This window comes from Chelon labrosus, assembly GCF_963514085.1.
Source record: "Chelon labrosus genome assembly, chromosome: 24".
NCBI classification, from domain to species: Eukaryota; Metazoa; Chordata; class Actinopteri; order Mugiliformes; family Mugilidae; genus Chelon; species Chelon labrosus.
In genome coordinates, this window is record NC_140357.1 from 9734119 (window position 1) to 9754953 (window position 20835).

A 20835-nucleotide genomic window follows, 5' to 3' on the forward strand; every position below is an offset into this window, starting at 1 on the left:
CAGATGCGCATCTTCCATCGCTTATCCTCGCCTTCTTCCGTCGGCCGGAAAGCGTTCCTGGAGCCGCTCGGGCTGTCGTGTCGCATCGGGAGAAAAACATCCATCCACGACGACGACGGGGAGGAGGAGGAGGAGGAGGAGGAAGCAGGGTGCGAGCACACAGCGACGCCCATTTCGACACCCTACAAGATATTTTTTTAAATCTATTTTTTTTTTTTTATCCTCAATTGTAGCCGGGTCTTTCTGCCTTTTTCTCCTCTTCGCCTCTTTAGCATCCTCGAATAGCCGCAAACACCGACAGGGGCCGGGGCTGCTTTGCGAGCAGCGCACCTAGATCACGTTTCTGCAGGTGAGCGCTTTTTAAAATTATCATTATTATTATTTTTCCCTTAACATGCACATATTTAAACCTCAAAAACATGTGTTTATATCGCCAATGTGTTTTTTCTGAGTGCAAACAAGGTGCTGCAGCCTGTAAACAACAATCGGCCTTACATTGTGCATGCAGGCTGCAGCGTGGACATCCTGCATGCAGGTTGTAGGTCATGTGCACAGTGTATGCAATTAATATTCACATTTTTATGCAAGGCAGGCAGCCTGGAAATTAAACGCCTCAAGAATCTTGAGCTGCATGTGCACATTTGCATTTTATATTCAGCTTAAATATAATATTTAACCCCCCTCCCCCCCAAGCTGCTGATTTGTCTGCACAGACTGAGACAGGAAGAAGAAGAAGCAGTCAAAATACAGACTGCTGATGCCTGAACCCCTGTTTATACACACACACACACAGTAGAGCTGCTGTGTGTTAATAAAGAGCCCCCTGTTCCCTAGCAACAGCGATGTGCGCTGGTCAAGGCCCCAGCCAAATTTAGCTCCAGGCCCCCGCCGTACATATGGATGCATTCAGTTCCCATTAGGATGCTTTAAAATAAAAAAAAAGAAAATAAATAGATGAATTTGTCCCGTAGCTTGTGTGTGTGTGTGTGTCCTGCTTCATTAATGCTGCTTATTTAAAATCCTGACTTTTAAGCATGATGAATTGTCTTGTGGGATATCACGGTTTGTTTATCCCCACGCTGAGAAATAATCTCGTTGTGAATTATAGATAATTACAGCCGGGCTAATTGAGGAAATCTGGCGTCGGAGCAGCTGTTATGTTTACGGTGAATCTCCATAGTTACGAGGGGAGCAATTAGCAGGTATTTGAATATTCTGTGCATCGACAGTGCAAAGGTCAATGGGTGCAAACCTGCTGCAGCACTGGATCAGATCAGGGTCAGTCGGGCTGGAGCTACCTGCCCTCAGCTCCCCTTCCACCCTCGTCTGCTTTAAGCTGTTTTAATGCCATTAACCAAGGGGGCTGTGTGAGACTTAGCTGGGGGTATATCCGCTCCGCCTAGCACGGGACGGATTAACATCAATCTGGCAACACGCACACACACACGCACAAAAACCTAGACAGGCAGCCACGAGCTTATCCCGCAGGCCAGCTGTTGATTTGTTGATGTATTTAACCACGTGGTGATAAGCAAGTTGTTTACATCTGCAGGGACTCACCCTCCTCTTCCTCTCTCTCCTCCTCCTCAGACTGCACCCCGTGGCCTTAACCCTCCCACGTCTCCGTTGAGGCTCTCCTCCGACCTCCCTCCCTGCTTCCCTGCTTCCCTCCTGCCCCTCCGAGCGCTCTGCTCCACGTTCTCCTTTCCGGGCTCCCGCCATCGTGTCCAGCTGTGGCCCTCGCAGGGCGCGGGAGCTGGCTCTCACCTGACAGGTCCCTGGCCTCAGGACGACAGCCAGCAACAACACGTTCCCTACATGAGGGACAAAGCGACGCAGGTTAGTGGGCGCATTGGGGGGTATTTATATATATATGTGTGTGTGTGAGAGTATAAAGTTTTGATTTTATGCACAAAAATTATGAAACTACCAGAGTTTGCAAGCATTAAAAAAAATAAAAACATAGTACCCCAAGACTAGAGCCTTGGGGTACACCACCATTTTCATTTTTTGAGATTTACAACGCTCGTCTTCTCTGCAGAAATGTCCCGAGTGTCTCTATTGCTCTTGCTGCAGATTCACCCTGGCTGCATGTTCGTGCATTACCGTAATTATGTCACGGTTTGCAAAAAAAGACGTTGCACTTTACAGCCAATGGGGTGTCATTACGGTAATTTCACTCCCTCGTCATTTTAAGCCGATATTAAACACTTAAAACATGCAGTAAATTGTAAATAATTGTAAGTTATGGCCTTCATATAGTCAGAATAAGGCTTAGGTGATTAAATGGTTAATGCATATTTGCCTCAGACATGCCCACGGTGAAGTCTTTGCAGGACATACGGTACAGTAGTTGTGTTTAGGGCGGCCCATACGATACAACGAGGTTGAGAGCGGTTGCAGACGGTTGCATCATCGCGCCGCGTCCCCCCCCCCCCCCGCTGTGACTGACTGACTGACTGTGACCTAGACTCACATCGAGAGAGATTTCTTTAACAGCAGATCAAGACACCGGAGCGTTAACAGCACGGCTAACAGGAAGCAACGCTGCGTAAAACACTTTAAATAATTAATTGACGGGAGCTGCAGCCGCGCGCTGGACGCCATTGCGGGGACCTGCTTCAACCGATTGTTGTAGTAAAAAAAGAAAGCGGCCTGGTTCATCTCATCTTTCATTCATAATTCACGCAGCTTGTTGATGTTTGTTGACAGAAACTAATCCAGGATTATCTAACATGGACTACGCATGGATTATTAACTATTTATATATATGTTTTTCCCCCCCACCATGCGACTCCAAATTTGACATTTGTGTGCGCTTGTTTGTGCGTTAGACCCCCAGGGCCTGGGCAGATGAGAGGAGGAGGGGCTCTCACAAACGCTCGGCCTCCTGTGGGAGCACCGATCAACTCAAGGAGGTCAGTCGCCCCTCCTGGTTCTGGCTCCGTGTACTTTTTTTGGCATTTCAAACTAACTAACAACACTCTCCGCACGTGTGACTCTCCCCAGATCGCCAAACTAAGGCAGCAGCTCCAGCGCAGCAAACGCAGCAGCCGCCACCGGAGGGACAAAGACCGCAAGTCGCCCTTCAACGGCAGCCACACCATCATCCAGTCGCAGGTGATCAACAGGAGTCTGTTTCTGGGTCGCGGAGAGTTTATTTAGGACGTCCCACTTTCTCCTCCTCCTGCCCCTGTTTAGCTGCGGCGCGTGCGAGTCTCCTGTTCATTTGAAGCAGGAGACGGGGTGTAAATGCAAAAAAGACGGTGGCCGGTCGCGTGCTCCCCGCGGAGTCTGCTTGGGAGTGCAGCTGTCCTGCTTTCTGGGCCTCCTCGGGAGACAAAGAGGATAAAAAGGCACGCCCCAAATATATAGAAGAAGCACCTACCTACTTGGATGTTTTCCCCTCTCACTGAGGTCCAGGACCAGGTCTGGTGCTAGCAGCTTCACAATTAGTTGAATGGAGATCAGCTGAGTGCAGTGAACGTAGCGTGGAGACACCTGGCTCAGATGCTCCCCCTCCCTCCCTCCCTCCCTCCCTCCTCCAGGCCCCTCACATCAAACCAAGACAATCAATAAGGACACGTCTAATCCATGTGTGTGTGTGTTTTTTTTATTTCTGCAGTCGCCTTTGCCCAAGACCATCCTGATACCCATCCCTATATCCAAGTCGTCGGCGCCTCGCTTCCGCAACAGCGTTGAGGGCCTGAACCAGGAGATCGAGCGCATCATCATCCGGGACACCCCCGAGAAGGACGAGACCATTGTTGTGAGTGCCCAGATTAACCCGCCCCGACCTTGACGTGCTCACTTAGCGTTCAAGGTCGGGGGATGTGGGGTTAGGGGGGGGGATTAAAGCCTGACAGTGTCACCCTGACCTCGTTTGTGTTTTTTTATTTTTTTTGCAAAAGCCGCAGGACGTCCCAGATGGGCACCGCGCGCCCCCGCCCGTGCCCCCGCAGCGCAGCAGCAGCACCCGCAGCATCGACACGCAGACTCCCTCCGGGGGCGGGCTGAGCGGTAACCACAGCAACTGCAGCAGCCGCCCCGACTCCATCTCGCCCTCCTACCTCACCGTGCTCAACGACATGGGCGGGGGCAGCCCCTACGAGGACAAAGGTGAGTGGACGCACACTGGTGTGGTGTAGGAGACGCAGAGCACGGAGCATGACGTGTCTTGTCTGTGTGTTTGTCCCCAGAGCTGGGCCCCTGCTCCCCGCTGCCTAAATACGCCGCCTCACCCAGACCCAACAACAGCTACATGTTTAAGAGGGAACCTCCAGAGGGCTGCGAGAAGGTCAAAGTGTCCGAGGAGTCCGTGTGAGTAGCAGGAATCTGTTTTTCTTTTCATATATTAAAAGTTTTGCATTTGTTTTTTGCAAAAATATTCGTCCCTTGTGTCGTCCCTTCCAGGCCCAAACCTCTGCAGGACATCCCTCCCTTCCTGTGTCCGGACCGCAACAAGGTCAACTTCATCCCCAACAGCGGCTCCGCCTTCTGCCTCGTCAGCATCCTCAAGCCCTTGCTCCCCGCCCCGGACCTCAGCTTCCGCCCCGGGGTGGGCCTCCGGAGCCTGTCCCCGTCGCTCGTGCCTCTGTCCACCCAGCCCTGCCTCCTGGAGGAACCGGAGAGCTTCTGACGGGGCTCGACGGAACACAAACACCCCCATCGCCCCCACCTTCCACCTCCACCTCCGCCAACAGAATCAGAAAACATTTGAGGAACCCTTTTTGCTCTAAAGAAGAAAAAAAAAAATGCCTTCAGCATGCCAGCTAAGCTCTCTCTGATGTCCTTATCTTGTTGAAAAAGCGCTTCCCACTGCCTCTCCTCCTCAGACGACTACAACACGAGAGCCCCCTACCCCGTGCGGGGCGCTTCTTCATCGCTTTCCCCCCACCTTCAGTGCTGTTCCCGTTTTTCGTTCACGAGGAAAAAGGGGCGAAAGGACAAACTCTTTTATTTCCATCGTATTATATATATATACATACATATATATATATATATATATATACCATGGCGCCTTTCCACGGACATATATCTCTTTTTCTATCTGTAGTTATTTCTCTTCTTGATATAAAATATGCCTTCCGTTAAAAAAGGGGAGGGGGGAAAAAGAAAAACAACAAAAGGTTTCCTCGTCGACCCGAGAGATTGACCACGGAGGCTTGATTTTATTGGTGCTGCCAGATATATCGTAGCAAAACTTGAACGCTCACGAAAAAGAAAAAAAAAAAAAAACGTGCCTGATATTTAAACCGCCCCCGAGAGAGCCCCCCCGCCGCGACGGTGCTCTGATCACGCCGTACACGCCACAAAAAGAGGCAGGGGCCCAGGCAGGAACAAGAAAAGAGGTGGTGTCTACGGGATGTTTTAAAAAAGAAAATAAAGAAAAACCACCAGCGAAAAACCAAATCCACGCATCAGGATTGTACTTTCAAGCAGATGCCTTTTGGTAGCAGCGACCTGGCCCCCCCGCCCCGCCCCGCCCCTACACCCCCTCCCCTGCTGTGCGGTGTGTATCTAAGGGAAACTCAGGCCAGGGCTATGATGTGTTCAACCTGTGTCTGCTTGCCCCTCCTCTCCCCCCCCTACCCATCCATCACGCCTCCTTTTTCCACCTCTCCCTCCACTGTAAAGCTTATTTCCTTTCCGTCTTGCCTCAGCTTGTGTTGTTCTGATACGCATACCAGAAAAGCCCCCGCCCCCCTTCCCCCCGTTTGGCATGCAAGCGCCCTGGGCATGGAGAGGTTGACCAAAGCGCCACACTGCGACTACAACGAGAGAGAGACTGTATATATAAATATGGACGAAGTGAAGCCAAAGCAAGTAGAGCTCCCCCTGGTGGCTGGCTGCGGTATAGCTCATAAGCTCCGCCCCCTCCTCTTCGTGTTATTAAAGGACTTAAACGCTAAAATAAACGTCAAATAAATTACTTTCAACGCCGTTTTCTGCCATTTTAGGTATGTTCAAGTCCTTTTACACAAACAGGATGTGACATAAACAACAACAAGTTGTATAATCTGGGCTCAGACTCTAGTAGCCGTGTCCCAAGATTATCTGTAAGTGTGAGGGGTCTTAAGACTCCTGAACTCGCCCCCAATTAACACGTTTTATATTTAAGGATTATAATGAGACAAGTTAGTCGCTTACCTTCTGATTATTTAAGCTGGTGCAGGTTGACGCAGCATCTCCATGCTCCGCTCCCCCCCCTCCCTCTCTCCCGCCCGTCCCCCGTCCCCCGTCCTGGTCCAACCTCCTGTATTCCTGTCTACTACTACTTGACCGTGCCTGCTACAGTGGGTTAGGAATGTACTGGATCTGTAAATATAGAGGGCACATTGTGTTTTTATTATCGGCTGACAAAGATATGAAACTGAATGAGCCAACAAGTGTTAACTGTACGAACCTACCCTTCCTCCTCCTCCTCCTCCTCCTCTTCCTACTCCTCCGCTGAGTACTGTGAATTACTACATGTCTCATTATTGTGAATAATAACGTATTTATTTATCAGACAGAATTGGGTCCTCAGAGAGTTTTAATCAAGCATAGATTACGTCGTCCATCTCAGGTTGTAGCACATAAAGGTACAGAAAGATATACAGCAGCAGCAACATGTCTACACGACTGGAGAGGGAGAGAGAAAGAGCAAACCTACAGCTGCTATCTATGTAGCCTCGCGCAGTGGAGAAACAACAAACTGATTTGGAGTAAAAATAAACTGTGAAAGTCTAGTCCACTTGCTTGACAAACTACTCCTACTGTTCTTGTCGTTTTTAGACGTCCGTTTACAACAGTTTGAAGGTCACAGATCTGGATTTATTCTTCTTCTTTTCCTTCCCTCTAAAGTGGATAACGCAGCGTTCTGGACTGAGGCTCGATTAAAAAAAGAAAAAGAAAGAAAACTCGACACGATTCTTTGTCTGCTCGTCCAGTTTATTGGAAACAGAACTGCCAAGTTTTCATCTGTTTAAACCCCCCTTTTGAGTGAAATAATAAAAAGGCATAGTTGAATTAAATAAAGTGTCAAGTGTGATTGACTTGGGGGGGGAAATACATTCTTTTATTTCTTGAGTGTGAATCTGAAAACGGTTTGTAACACGAGGACGTGACTCGGGCGTCGGCGGAGCTCCTTCACGCGCTTCCCTTTCAGAATAAAAGCTGGAGAAACCGCCCGTACGCCGGGTGTAAGAAGCTGAGATGCGCTAATGTGCGACCGCCCTTTAAGAGTGTGAGTTCACAGGCACACGAACACAACTGAGGATTAAACTCAACTAAAAAAAAAAACCCCCGCTTCATGTTTCTTAATATCATCAGAGAAATGCATTTTGTTGAATATGTGACACGGTAACAAGTTCTCCAGTGTTTTGTTTTTTATCTATATTGTACATACTGCGCAACTGTTTTTTGCAAATAGTGATATGAATTGAAAATAAATACAATTTGATGCTTCACATTCAGTTATTTTGCAGTAAATGTCCCTGGACTTAAACATTTCTTTTTACAAGGGAGGGCTTGTGATTGTAGGATTCAACCAGCAGACGGAGCTGAAGATGATTTTTTAAATTTAAATTAGGCCGTTAGTGTCACAAACACACAAAGAAAGAAAAAAAGACTTGAGAGTGAATCTTCTCTGAGCCTGTAATCTAACTCCAGTTCAGTCTCACAGCGACACAATCAGTGCTCTGTGGGGATTAGCAGTAGATCGGTTCAACCGTTGGACTGAGACTAGTGTTCAGCATCCACCGTGCGTGTCCAAGGGTCTGCACCACGTCTAGCTCTGGTGATCCTGGAGTAAATATGAACATATTAAATATTTTAATAGACAACTTGCTACTAATAAAAGAGAAAGTACGGCTAAAACCTCAAAAGAAATGATATTTCACGAGCTACGTGTAGTGTTTAGCGCTAACTAGCGAAGGTTAGCTTTAATTTTAGCTAATGCTAGCGTTAGCTGTGCAGAAACAAGTATAGTTTCACTGCATAATCATTTCAGCAGATGTTAAGGCCTTGGCAGAGCGGCGTGGTGGTGGTCTACACTAATCTGAGTTCATGGTACAGACCCCTGGTGCTGTTTGGTGGGAGAAAGAATACAGGCTCGGTGACATGACAGGCCCTTTGTATGTATATATATATATTATATATATATCTATATATATATTTTTACACACTCCTGATTGTGTACACAGCAAACCGACACACACACACACACACCCGAACAACGCAAACATTGAGAAAACACAGAAAAGCATACGGCAGCGTCCAGATTAGATCCTTTTTGCGAACCCACACACACACACACACACACACGGGAGGTTTGCTGTGAGCAGGAGTCAGTGGCTTCACGTGTAGCAGTGTTAACAGTCAGGACAATCATCTCAGCTGATAAGTGTTTCCAGTGTAAAATATTATATTCCAGTGTTAACACAAGTCGTGTGAGTGTGTGAGTGTGTGTGAATAACGGCTGTATGTTTACTTGGTCAATAATAAGTTTCCAGACACACACACACACGCGCACACACACACGACTTCAGGCGTTGAGCAGCTCGTCTGCAGAGCGTCCAATGGCGTCAGGGTTAGAGAGGGGGTCCAGGTCTGCGAACAGGTTGAACCAGGCAGACATGTCTTTGGATCCTCCTGTAGAAGCTACACACACACACACGATTCATTAGAAGAAGGTTTAGCTGAGATATAACTGAACATCAGTAAATGTCACATAAGTGTCGGTGCAGAGTTTACCGTTAGCAGCTGAACTTGGAGCTGGCTGAGCCGGCTGGTTCTGACCAGGAGGAGGCTGCAGGGCAGGAGCCTGGAACATAGGTGGTGTCGCCCAGCCTGAAACACAAAGCAGGTAGAAGAAGAGTTATGGAGGAGGAACATGTTGGGTGTGCTAGCTCCTCCTGTGCAGAGGGCAGTGACGCTAACCTGTGGAGCCCAGACTGTGATCCAGCAGCTGTGAGGGCAGGAACCCCGTAGGACTCGGCGGGTTCGAGGGCGGACGTGCCACGGCGGCGGCGGCGCTGCTGCTGCTCGCTGCTCCTGCGCTCGTTGGGGAGACGCTGGGAGCGTCGAACAGCCCGAAAGCGTCGTTCCACTCCCTGCTGAACTCGTCGCTGGCCCCCGGACCCGGGCTGAGGAGGTCTTTGAGGAAAGCCATGTTGCGCCGCTCGCCGTCGTCCTCCTCTGGTCTCGGCTCCGTCCCGTAGAGCGGCGGACCTCCCGAGAGAAAACTCCCACCTGGAGGGAAAGGGAGGGAGGGAGATCAGAGCAGAGCCAGAATAACACGGACGTATTGTACGGATGAGAGATCAGGAATCAAGCAGGACAGATAAGAACATGAAAAAGAGAAAATTAGTAAGACAGAGCACTAAATTTACAAAGGTGAAGGAGACAAAGACCCTTCCACCGTTCAGGACGACCTGAATCCAGAGCTAAAGAACAGTTGAATCCTAGCAGAGGTGAATTTCGACCACAGCCCGGCAAAGTCAGACAGGAAGCTGAGACGGCACGGCAGCTTGAAGTTAGAACCGAGAGAAAACTTATTGACGTCCAGCCCGTTTACCAGCGTCAGACGGTCCCGAGAGGCCGGACAGGGAGCTTCCGAAGCCCCAGGGCTCACTCAGGTCAAGCTGGGGCTGTGGCGGGGCGTTCGGCGGGGGTGGGGGCTGCGGCAGGCTGCGGGCCATGAGCATCAGGTCGTCGTCAGAGCTCGCGGACTGTCCTCTGAGGTCGTGCAGCGCTGGAGAAAGTGCGGCAGCAAACATGCATCTGGTCCAACAGTCACTGGCAACACGTCCCAGTGTACACACGGGTGATATTTGCACAATTGCTCTCAACGCGCACACACACGGTTACTCACCACTGTCACTGTTTTGACTCTGGCCATCACTGCTCAGGGCGTTGTCTGCAAAGGAAAACAGAAACAGTGTTTGTTAGATTAGTTTTTCTAGGACGTAATATTTCCAACTACAGGGGGCAGTACGTACCTGCGTCAGAAGCACTTCCTGGAGGCTTGTCATCATCCAGGGACACCAGACTGAGGAAAAAAAGAAGCAGGGAGGAGGGAGGAGGGAGGAGAAATGAGAAAATGCCTTACTTGGCTGGCGAGGCGTGGCTTTAAAGCTATTTATAGCAATGCAGTCGACTCTATTTGCTGTTTAAAAGCGCAGTCTCAGGTACGCTACGTTACTCTACAGCCCTTAACGTCCACACGGGTCTCTGCTAGCTGAGGTGTACAACTCTACAACACACACTTACTTGTGAGTAAACACGGGCATGAGAGTTGCCTCGTGTTTGATGAAGACAAAGCTGAAGTGGATGTGATATAGAGAGGGGGGAAAACGGGTGGCGAGATGAATAAAGACAGGACGGTGAGAGCATGAAAACAGAAGACAGGTGGTGCGGCGGGATGCGTATGTGTGTATTTCCAGTCTGAGTTGACCAGAGTGTCCTCTCACCTGTCCGTGTTGCTCTGCAGAGCCGTCTCCTTCTTCTCCTCTTGCTCTTTTGCGTCTGATATTTGCTCGAGCGGGTCCCGTAGGTCCTGTGGGGACGGATACAAGCTGGTGAATTTAACCAAGAGACACTTGAGGATCGAGAAGTGTGCTGGGGACGCACGAGTACCTTGAGCGTGGTGAACTGGTATGGCACGTGTCCTTGGAAGGCCTCTTGGATTCCTGACATGGCGTGGGCTGTTTTCTCCCAGAACTGCAGCAGAGTGGTCTGAGACGACAGGGGGACAAAGACGTATTTAGCTCACGATTAAGACAAGAGGGAGACGAGGGAGACGAGGAAATGATTTGATGGGACAGGTACCTGGTAGGTACAGAGAGAGTGGGACAGCATGTTGCAGCGGCTCGCTCCCAGCATGTCCACCTTCTGACAAACATCGTTCTTCAGCTTCTCAAACTGACTCTTTGTTCCTCTGACCTGAGACTGGACCTGTTGACAGAAAAAGAGACACACATATATATAAATTACACGCACAAAACATCTGATCACTGAGACAAACAAGATAATAAGTCTCCTCCTGCCTTGCGGAACTTCTCCAGCTGTTTGTACGTGTCCGGGTCCAGCTCTTGGGACACGTCTTTCATCCAGAGCAGGGCTCCTCGGTACTCGGTGCGCGCCTTCTCCATCCGAGTGACGGTCAGCAGCGTGTCGGAGATGGCGCGCCGCCGGAACGTCTCCACCTCCTGATGCAGGCGCTGCAGCGGCGGGCAAAGTGCCATCCTGTTAAAAAACAAGAATGAGACGGTTAGACGTTAAACAAGTAGCCAGATATACGGTTTATTGTTTTCTGCTGATGGTGACCTCTGCTTGGCGGAGGTGCAAAGCGCCTTGCTGGTGGCATCCATCATGTTGCCGGCCTTCGTGCGATCGTGTTCGGCCTGAAAGCGCAGGAACAGGCCGAGCTCGTTCTCCTCTTGAGACAAACCTGAAAAGAGAGACAGTTTATATATTTTTTTACTCACTGCTTCCTACTGTTGCATGTGTCTTCCAACTCTGAGTCAAGACTCACGTGTGATCCTGTGCTGATACTTCTCAATCACCTTCAACAGCTCTGTGCAGGTGGACTGAACGGAGCGGAAGAACTGCAGAAACCAAACGGGCACAATTAGATTACGTCACACTTCTTTTAAGATTTTATCTGACAGTTTTTATCCTTCTACTTCATTGAGGAAGCACTCTCAACCATTTCTGTAGCAGTCAGCGTCCCCTCCTCCCACCTGGATGGCAACAGCAGTGACTCAATGATTAGCGTGTGTCATAGCAACACTGATTTTGAGTGCTGCCGTCTCCACAGTGGGAAGACTGAGGGATGAAAGGGTCACCTTGACTTCTGCAGCTCAAAAAAAAGAGAGGTTTTTACGGATGCGCCACAGTCTGGATGCTCTAGTCAAATCAAACTGAATTATAAAGTTTATTTCCTGTCACGTGCAACACGACAAACAAACACAACATCAGAAGTGCTGAGCAGAATCCACGCTGCTGCAATCAGTCCGTCCTGAAGATGTAATTTGCCTCCAGCCTGCTGCAGAGATGATGAACGGCTACAAACATCCAGTAAGTGGACGCTTTCTATCACATCAGATCTGTAATCTTAAAACCGAGTCAAGAGACGTCAGCTGAGGACATCGCCGGGACTCACGCCACATCCTCTGAGACGCGTCGACGCTGTTTACGTCTTAAAACCTTAAACTACAGCCCGACTAACTTACGATTAAGAAAAGAGAGGGAGGAGGCGAACTTCACCGGCGTGGAGTCATTCATTAACTGCTGAATAAACAAACACTAACTTCAGTCCGTCTACCTCAACCACCTGTCGGCGTACAGTACAGGCCACTTCTCCTGCACGACTCCAGCGAAGTGGGCAGCGCTGGAGATAAACATCCATATCTGCTGTGGTAAACGCAAATTATAGTCTTAAAATCAGGTTACGCGCACGGCTGCCGCTCTGAGGCAGCTCCAAATCTAATCTGCCCCCGGTGGTTTTATTGCTCCGCTGCAGAAAGAAAGAAAGAAAGAAAGAACCAGCTCTCCAAAGCTTCCCTCTCAATTTCTAGTCTGCGTTTTCTTCCTCTCTTCTGTTTTCGTCTCACCGGGGGGGGGGGGGGGGGGGGGGAGGGCACCGGGGACAATGGGAGCAGGAAGACACGAAAAAAAAAGCCCCGATCTTGTTCCAGAGCAAACAAAAGGATCTCGGCGCATTCCAAGCTCGCGCGTCGACGTCCTCGCGGGGTTCAGAACATCCGGAAAGCCTTTCCACAGCAGCTAAATGTCAGCCAGCCCAAACTGTACCGCTCTCATCTCTGTCGTGTCAGCTACAAATAACTGAGAGGCGCACAGTGTTGTGGGGTGTAAGAAATGTTGCGTATAATTAGAAACACAAGAGAGACAGACAATGCCCACCTTGTGCAAACACGCTGGAACAGTCTGAGCGTCTTTCACGTAGCTAAAAATGTGAATCATCATATAAGATATGCAAACAATATCTTTAAAGCCTCTTATATATCCAGCCCAAGCTTGTAATGGCTCCGTCTTTCCATAAAACGGAAATATTTAGACGTATTTCCCTAAAAGTACAGCCCGACACAGCTGGTACTAGTTTAGTATGAAGTTTAGAGGATTTGTAAACAGTCTGGCTGTCGTTTTTCCACCCAAGAATCTCACTCGATCACTAAAAATAGATGCTAACGGCTAGTATAGAAGCAGAGAGAGAACATCTGCTGCTTTCCTCAGTTTCCTTAACGTTAAAAGTGAGTGTAAGAGACCTTTTGCAGGTTATTAATACAGATGCAATCGCAGAAATGACAGAAAAATCATCGGGGCGTGTTAAAATATGTCATTATAGGTTTAAATAAAGGTTTATGTTTATTATACGGTGGTAAATTCACCAGAGGGGTGCGTTTCCAGGCAGCGTACAGGTATTACCTCCAGCTTGGCGTCCAGGTCGGCGTCCGACGCCACCACGTACTCGTCCTCCTTCTTGCCCGTGACCTTGAAGAGGACCTGCTTGGTGTTCCAGAACTTCTTCTGCATGCGCGCCATCACCGAGCTGTCCTCCAGCCTCGCCCGGCCGCTGCTCAGCATGTCCCCCGCAAACCTGGAGGCCCGAGGAGGGAGGAGGGAGCGGGTGTCAGTGGCACCTTCCTGTCACAGCTGTCAGATTCTGTGTATAGTCTATGTTAGGTTCATACATACCCGTCCATCTCTGGAGATCAGTCTTGTTTTTCTGTTATGAAAGAGAAATATAGAGTTTGGACGATGAATATTTGAGCCTGTACTTGTTCCTCACAAAGACAGACATAATCATGTGTTTTTAGTTCATGGAAAAAATGAGGAAATGCTCTCTCAGCTCTAACAAAGGTGGAAATACTTGGAAACAGCTGCTTGACTGACTCCCTGCTTATTTTAATACAAAAAAAAAAAAAAAAAAAAAAAGAGTAGGACAAAAAAAAATAACACTTATACTCAAGTCACAAGAGGCTGGACTCAGCTAGCCGATGCTAATAAAAGGCTAAACGGTTATCTGATTCTGAGCTAAGCTAGCCGATGCTAATGAAAAGCTAATTTAATTTAATATGGGGACAGACACCTGCGACTTGAGGGAGAATTAGGAGCCAGCTGGCTGTGGAGCAGGTGTTCAGTTTCAAGCTCACTGACACGGAGAGGGGGGAAAAAAAAGCCTCACTTAAACGTTTTATCCACACATAAAAAAAAAACAAAAAAACATTTACGATAATACAAACATGAAGAAACAAACGAGAAACGTTAAGGAACATTTTTAGCTCGTATGCTAGCAGCAGCTTGTAAGCTAGTCTCGCGACTGCAACGGCTGTAACGTCTCAACGGACGTTTAACGGTTGCGACGTGGCAGTTTCCGCCATTAACTCCGCTTCTTCTTCTTCCAATTCTTTTTAAATGATCTCGTAGCAGGACGTGTTTTTTTTTTTATTCACCTTGCGTTACGTTTTGTGCGTTAGTCCGAGCATCTATGCCGTGAACATCCGCGGCTGCTAACCTCCTCTCCGGGTCGCCATCACCATCTGAGTCAGAGAAACAGGATATGCAAAGGAGCCGTAATGGCGTCGTCCTGGCGCAAGGGGCCGCTGCTGTTTGAGTCAAACCAAAGATCGTGTATGAACACGAAAACAATAGTCGAGTCGGCGTGTTTTCCCCCTCGCCATAAACAACGCCATATTTCGTTATTCAGCCTCTTTTCGCGTATAAGCTCATTTAGTGAATTGGATGTTTATTATCAAGGCATTAAGATCGAGGTATGAGCTAAATCAACGGGGTTTTCCATTAATTATGCGGCACGCAATAATGCACAGTAAAAACATGCAGAGTGAGGCATCTTCGTTTTGTCACCTCTATGCTCAAAACCAGTCAGAGGAGGAAAAATAAAAAACTGAAACAGGTTTTTCCTTTTTCTCGTGTCAGAAACACGAGGAAGTTTTCACAGCGTGAAACAAGAGGACACTGTGAACGCAAAAGCTCTGTTTTGCATTGAGCAATTGCAACAATATCAATTTATTTATGTTTCTTAACTGTGTATGCACCAGTATATTCATAAACTGCAAGTAACGGTGCAGTAATTTGCTTTTAAGACATAAAAATACCTTTGCAATACAATTTAATGTACTAATGCCACCAATTTTGCAATCAGTGTGCATCTGTATCGGAAACCTCTTTCACGGCATCCCAAGATGTGCCAACGGTGTGTTATCGTGCAGGAAGTGGCCACTAGAAGACGCCGTGTGCATGCAGGATCGCGCCGTGGTCCGTCCCAGGGCTTATCCGTGCTGCTACCGAAGGACACAGTGTGTCGAGACACCAGCGATTGCTTGGACTGCTTAGACGCGGGTGTTAAATTGAAATCCCGATACTCAAATCTGCAGCTTGATCCCACGACCTCTGCAGACAACGTCTTATCTCTGCCGTTGCGGCCCAACCGCCTCGAGATTTGAGTGCGTGTTTGGATAACTGCATGAGTACGAAGGGTGTGTGGGTGAACGCATCTCTTAAAGAATTGTGAAGAAACATTATTTAGTTGACAAAATTAATTTATACTTTGCTTGAGTAACACAGAAACAAAGATAATCTATAAGAAAATACAGGAGTAAAAAATAACCAGGGAAGCAAATATATATATATTTGTTTTTAAGTCATTCAACGGCCTGCAGCTGTCTGACCGCCGGAGTATCTGTAGGTGTACAACTTGTTGTCTGCGCCTCCACTCAGCATCAGCTAAAACAAAAAAGAAAGAAAGAAATAGAGAAGAGGAAACAGCGAGTTATGCAACGGTTTAATGAGACGAGCTGAAATCCTAAAAATAGTAAACAGGAGACGTGTCTTACCCCACTTTCTGTCCAATCCACACAAAATACTTTGTCCTCGTGCGCCGCCAGGTCATAAAGAGGAGCCTTGCAGCTGGAAGAAAATAAAAGAATCACTCACAAGCCGAGAGATGCAGGGACGCTTTAAGCTCTCTGACCTGCCTGTTCTGCGCAGGGGAGAAGACAATGTACAAACAGCGTTAATGGCAACCATGGTAACAATCTGAGCCATACAGGCGCGTGTTGTTTGGACTCGGTCCCAAATGAAGTGAAACACTTCCCAGAGCGCTAAAAATAGTCCTTCCTCCTGCCTGAGTGGTTACTAAGAACTAAAACCGCGAATGTGCTTCACAGACCTTCTTGTGTCCCAAAGTTTGACCAGGTTGTCGAGGGAACCGGAGACCAGCTGGTGCTCGTTCGACGGCGCCCACTGGACGGCGGTGACCCACCCGGTGTGGGAGGTGAGGGACAGCAGCACCAGGGAGCCGTCTGAAAAGTCGACGGGACATGATGAGCGTGACGAAAGGAAGGCGGACGTTAAAGCGTCTGAGGCGTGTTTTGTGGGGGGGGGAGGGGTTACCTTTGGTGCGAGGGTCCCAAAGTCTGATGTGTCTGTCGGTGCTGCCTGAGGCCAGCCGTCGGCACAGAGGGGAGTAGGAAATACAGTTGAACACTTTACTGCCGGTCTGTGGAAAAGACGACAGTTAGTCAAGCTTCTTGCATCGATGAAATAATAATAATAAACTGTCCCGACTCTTCTCACCAGCGTCGTCTTCATCCGTCCGGTCTCAACGTCCCACAGGCGGATGGTGTGGTCCCAGGATGCGCTGCAGAGCTCCTCGGCGTCGGACCACAGCACGGAGGACACGGCCTCGTTGTGTCCGGACAGCGTCATCAAGGGGGTCTGCGTCGGCGCGAGAAAACGGGAATGAGTCACAGCGATAACTCTCAATCGTTCGGTTTCACATCCGGATCTGCACTCACCCTCGTCAGGCCCAGCTGCTGAGTCTTCTGCTTCTTCCTCGGTCTGTCGGACGGCTCCTCCACCTCGTCCGCCTCGTCCGTCGGCACTGAAACCACAAGTCGCGAGATAAATGAAACGTGCACGCTAACTCCAGCAACTCTAAAGAGTCCGACCTCCGACGTGGGCTCATACCTGCTGACCAGACCTTCAACATTTTGTCCCAGGAGCCACTGCAGAACTAGAACAAAAGAACACAAACATTAAAATAAATATATAAATCAACATAAATTTGTAGTTTTCTTGCTTTTTTCCTAACTTCACCTTTGTGCCAGTAGGGTCTGTGGAGATGGTGTCGACGCTCGCGGTGTGTCCTCGACAGCAGTGTCTCGCTTTCACCTTGTTCTTCTCCGAGTTCCACTCCCACAGGAGAACCGTTTGGTCCAGAGACGCCGTCAGGAGCAGAGATGTCAGACCGTCTAGCGCGTGAGAGAAATTTGACGATAAGCTGCGATTGATAATAACGGAAGCTGGAGGACGGCAGTTTAACGCTGTGCCCTGCTCACCTCTTTTGACCCAGGCCACGTCTTTGACCACATCGGCGTGCCCCGCCACCGTCATCACGGCCTTGCCCTCGGCGGACCAGATCCTGGCCGTCTTATCGTACGACCCGGTGAGGATCCTGCAATGAAAAGAAGATGTCAGAAGCTGAGGCGATTAAGCATTTAATGCATCTGTTCTTGTTCTGTTTGCATAGCCCAATACAACTTATCTGTTTGCCTGAGGGCAACTTACAGAATATAACACACACCCATTGTTCCTTAATCCTACATTTGAATAATTTGAAACCCACACGCACACACAATAAAAAGAAAGAAGGACATAGTAGGTTGTAGCCAAACTGCCCTGATGTAGCGGTTGTCTCCTTATGAAAGCGTGTGGAAAGATATGTCGTATATTTATAGCATCGACTATCAAGATGGGTGGATTCCGATCTGCGAGGGCATCAAGCGGCTTTCCCCTCGGCTAGCGCTCTACGCCCTGCGCGGCATCTAATCAGATCAGTCATCTGCAGACGCCAGCATGACAACACGACGGTGGCAGACAAAAGGCAACGTCTGAGGGCGTTACCATTCGGCGTCGGCGTCTACGGAGCTTATCCAGTCGTCGTGCATCATACACTCCTCGGGCTCCGGCGCCGCCATCCTCTCCACGTACTCTATCTCCACCACGTCTTCCTGAAACGCAGGCAGAAAAAAGTTTTGTTAATTGTCGGCGTCAACGCGACACAGAGCGCGGGAGAGTTGTGGAGGAGGAGGACCGTACCGTCGATAGACCCTCTGCCTCCATGTGCGCGGACAGCGTCGCTCGCAGGAACTGGCCTCGAACCAGGAAGTCGAACTCCACCTTGCTGTGAGATCCTGCGAAGATAAAATAAAACAAATCGAGAAAGTCACAAACATCGTCTTCCGGTGAGAAGTAAGTTCTGGTTCGCGAACAAGCTAAATGTGTTGAAATGAAAGGAGCGACGGGAACCTCGTGGCGGCTGCGCGCGGCGGAAGGAACGGTCGCGAGGGAAAGAGCGCAGCAGCCCACGTGGTAAGCAAATATCGCGAGACTACCTTCAAGGAAGTGCCGGCGCCAATCTCATCCGGACGCACCTGTGCATAGCTGCCGTCGCAGCAGTTCGTACGGGCTTTCTTCTCAGACGACGCAAAGGTAGGTCTTTACCGAATTTGCGACGGGATGAATAAAGTAGCTAGTGATTTATCTGGTAACTCAAACAGGTTGTTCATCAGGTTACCAAATATTTAAAACCATAGCGCAAAAGTGTCAAATAAAGGGAGCACGGGAAGGTTGCGCCACGTGGAGAAGGTGCCTCCAAATGTCTGGGACGTCCCTTGCTGCCCAATCCCGAACGTTCTCAACGGGATTTAGATCAGGGGAACGCATTAAGATGGAAGGAGCCTTTTGTCAGGTGGGCTTTGTGAGCTGCCACCCAGGTGAGCACCCTCAGTCCAGAGAGTCCTCACCTGCTGCAACATCTCACACAACCTGAAGCTCCACTTGGTCCACTGAAGGAGAGAGCACCTCAGATCATGATTCATGATGGAGCCTCTCTTCTTTTTACAGCTTAAATGTTTCATCAGACAGTTTTTGAACGGAAACTCATACAGGACAATAACTGGGTGCTGTGTTTCTTTACCATGTTTGGCCTCCAGCAGCTTGTTGATGACATTGCTGAGGTCCTGAACTCCAGATGAAGCAGGGATGGAGAAAGGGACGTCATCTATTAAATACCTGTTAGAAAAAAAATAGACACAGACACGCTTGTCACATGACACAGAAAAACAAATAAAGAAGGCAGGAAGGTGTGAGGACACCCTAAACAAACATTAGCTACTAACTGGGACTGATTCGGCTAATGTGATGCTAGCGACTTAGCTAGCTAGCCCCACCGCTATGTTAGTTAACGTTTGAGTTAGCGACTCACTTTTTGTTCTCTGTGAAGAACCTCGCCTGTAACTGCGACATTTTTTTTTTTTTATCTAGGTTGTTTTGACAGACACCCCCCAAAAAAATCCAAAAAGGCTAGCTACGGGCTAGCTTCATAACACTGTGGACTAGCGTGTCGTCAGGTTTGCCATGTGGCTCGTAGCGTCGCTGCTACTACGGTGGCCGAGGAGAATGGATTGGTCGGAATTTACTCATACGCACAGTTTCCTAATTTTATCCAATTCCTCATGAATGTGCGGGCCCCACAGCTTGGTCTACGACTTTACTTCTCGATAGAGCTTATAGTTAGCATGCGCTGGTTAGCACTGCTCTATAGCATTGCTCTATAGCATTTATGTGAATGATACTGTTTGTGTAGCTGAATGCTATGAAATGCTATGGAAGATGCTACTCATCTATGGCCCCGCCCCCCTTCAACCTGCCCATTGCCTGCAACATTATCTCTGATGCCCCCCGACATCCAACTTTCAGACAGCAGGCCTCAGATCATCTCCAAGCACTTGATTCATTCATTCATTAATTTTCTGTTACCGCTTGTCCTCTGGAGGGACGCTGGACAGGTCTCCAGTCTATCTCTTGCTTTAGAGATATGTCCTCTGTGCAGTAGGTCTTCTTCTCGTTTTATTTTGAGCTGATCTCTGGGGTCAAACTTCACGTTGCGCAGAATTTCCCTTTAGTGTGCCAATTTTCGGAAAGGGTTTAAAGAGTTGACTTGATGCAAATGGATTTAAGTAGAGAGAAAAGATGGAGGTCAAAGTGGTTTCTGAACTGGACCCAGATCTTTATGGCGTGTGGTTTCCATGCGGTGGCCCTGAAGGTCAAAACATACAGTCATGGACGAAAGTATTGGCACCCCTGGAACTTTTCCGGAAAATGCACCATTTCTCCCAGAAAAAGTGTTGAAATTACAAATGTTTTGGTATACACGTTTATTTCCTTTAAGTGCATTGGGACAACACAAAAAAGCAGAAGACAAAAAGCCAAATTTGACATAATTTTACACAAAACTCAAAAATTGACTGGACAAAATCATTGGCACCCTCAACTTAATATTTGGTTGCACACCCTTTGGACAAAATAACTGAAACCAATCGCTTCCTATCACCATCAACAAGTTTCTTACACCTCTCAACTGGAATTTTGGACCACTCTTCTTTTGCAAACTGTTCCAGGTCTCTCAGATTTGAAGGGTGCCTTCTCGCAACAGCAATTTTTAGATCTTTCCATAGGTGTTCTATGGGATTTAGATCCGGACTCATTGCTGGCCACTTCAGAATTCTCCAGCGCTTTGTCTCCAACCATTTCTGGGTGCTTTGTGAGGTGTGTTTTGGATCATTGTCCTGCTGGAACACCCATGACCTCTGATGCAGACCCAGCTTTCTGACACTAGGCCCTACATTACGGGCCAGAATGTTTTGATAGTCTCCAGATTTCATGATTCCTTGCACACAATCAATGCACCCAGTCCCAGAGGCAGCAAAACAACCCCAAAACATCTTTGAACCCCCACCGTATTTG

At 48.6% G+C, this 20835-nt stretch overlaps 3 protein-coding genes across 4 annotated transcripts; 1 reads left to right on the top strand and 2 right to left on the bottom strand.

Moving 5' to 3' along the window:
• Nucleotides 1-3: 3 nt before the first annotated feature.
• fam117ba (family with sequence similarity 117 member Ba) lies at nucleotides 4-4970 on the top strand (the record flags this gene model as incomplete). The annotated part of the gene is made up of 8 exons (XM_084574786.1): nucleotides 4-149; nucleotides 1632-1839; nucleotides 2835-2918; nucleotides 3010-3120; nucleotides 3626-3769; nucleotides 3912-4119; nucleotides 4200-4320; nucleotides 4414-4970. The coding sequence occupies 8 exons, from the start codon at nucleotides 4-6 to the stop codon at nucleotides 4637-4639; spliced, it is 1248 nt and encodes a 415-aa protein (XP_084430912.1). The 3' UTR covers nucleotides 4640-4970.
• A 1272-nt stretch (nucleotides 4971-6242) lies between these two features.
• Nucleotides 6243-15126, bottom strand: LOC311509234 (islet cell autoantigen 1-like protein). Of its 2 annotated transcripts, XM_084574343.1 has the most exons (15): nucleotides 14460-15126; nucleotides 13702-13732; nucleotides 13432-13603; nucleotides 11519-11591; nucleotides 11311-11434; nucleotides 11031-11229; nucleotides 10813-10938; nucleotides 10621-10719; nucleotides 10455-10540; nucleotides 9984-10033; nucleotides 9857-9901; nucleotides 9560-9736; nucleotides 8923-9234; nucleotides 8737-8832; nucleotides 6243-8643 (listed from the first exon to the last, which is right to left on the bottom strand). In XM_084574343.1, the coding sequence occupies exons 2-15, from the start codon at nucleotides 13707-13709 to the stop codon at nucleotides 8528-8530; spliced, it is 1683 nt and encodes a 560-aa protein (XP_084430469.1). In that variant the 5' UTR covers nucleotides 13710-13732; nucleotides 14460-15126; the 3' UTR covers nucleotides 6243-8527. The 2 variants fall into 2 exon arrangements, with proteins under 2 accessions (XP_084430469.1, XP_084430470.1); XM_084574344.1 differs by lacking the exon at nucleotides 9560-9736.
• Nucleotides 15127-15516: 390 nt separating this feature from the next.
• Nucleotides 15517-19640, bottom strand: wdr12 (WD repeat domain 12). Its single transcript, XM_084574002.1, has 13 exons — nucleotides 19295-19640; nucleotides 19007-19101; nucleotides 18127-18221; nucleotides 17932-18038; nucleotides 17367-17482; nucleotides 17125-17279; nucleotides 16996-17041; nucleotides 16824-16909; nucleotides 16603-16743; nucleotides 16420-16525; nucleotides 16196-16328; nucleotides 15861-15933; nucleotides 15517-15750 (listed from the first exon to the last, which is right to left on the bottom strand). Exons 1-13 carry the CDS (start codon nucleotides 19333-19335, stop codon nucleotides 15673-15675), a joined length of 1272 nt encoding a protein of 423 aa, XP_084430128.1. The 5' UTR covers nucleotides 19336-19640; the 3' UTR covers nucleotides 15517-15672.
• Between the last annotated feature and the right edge of the window lie 1195 nt (nucleotides 19641-20835).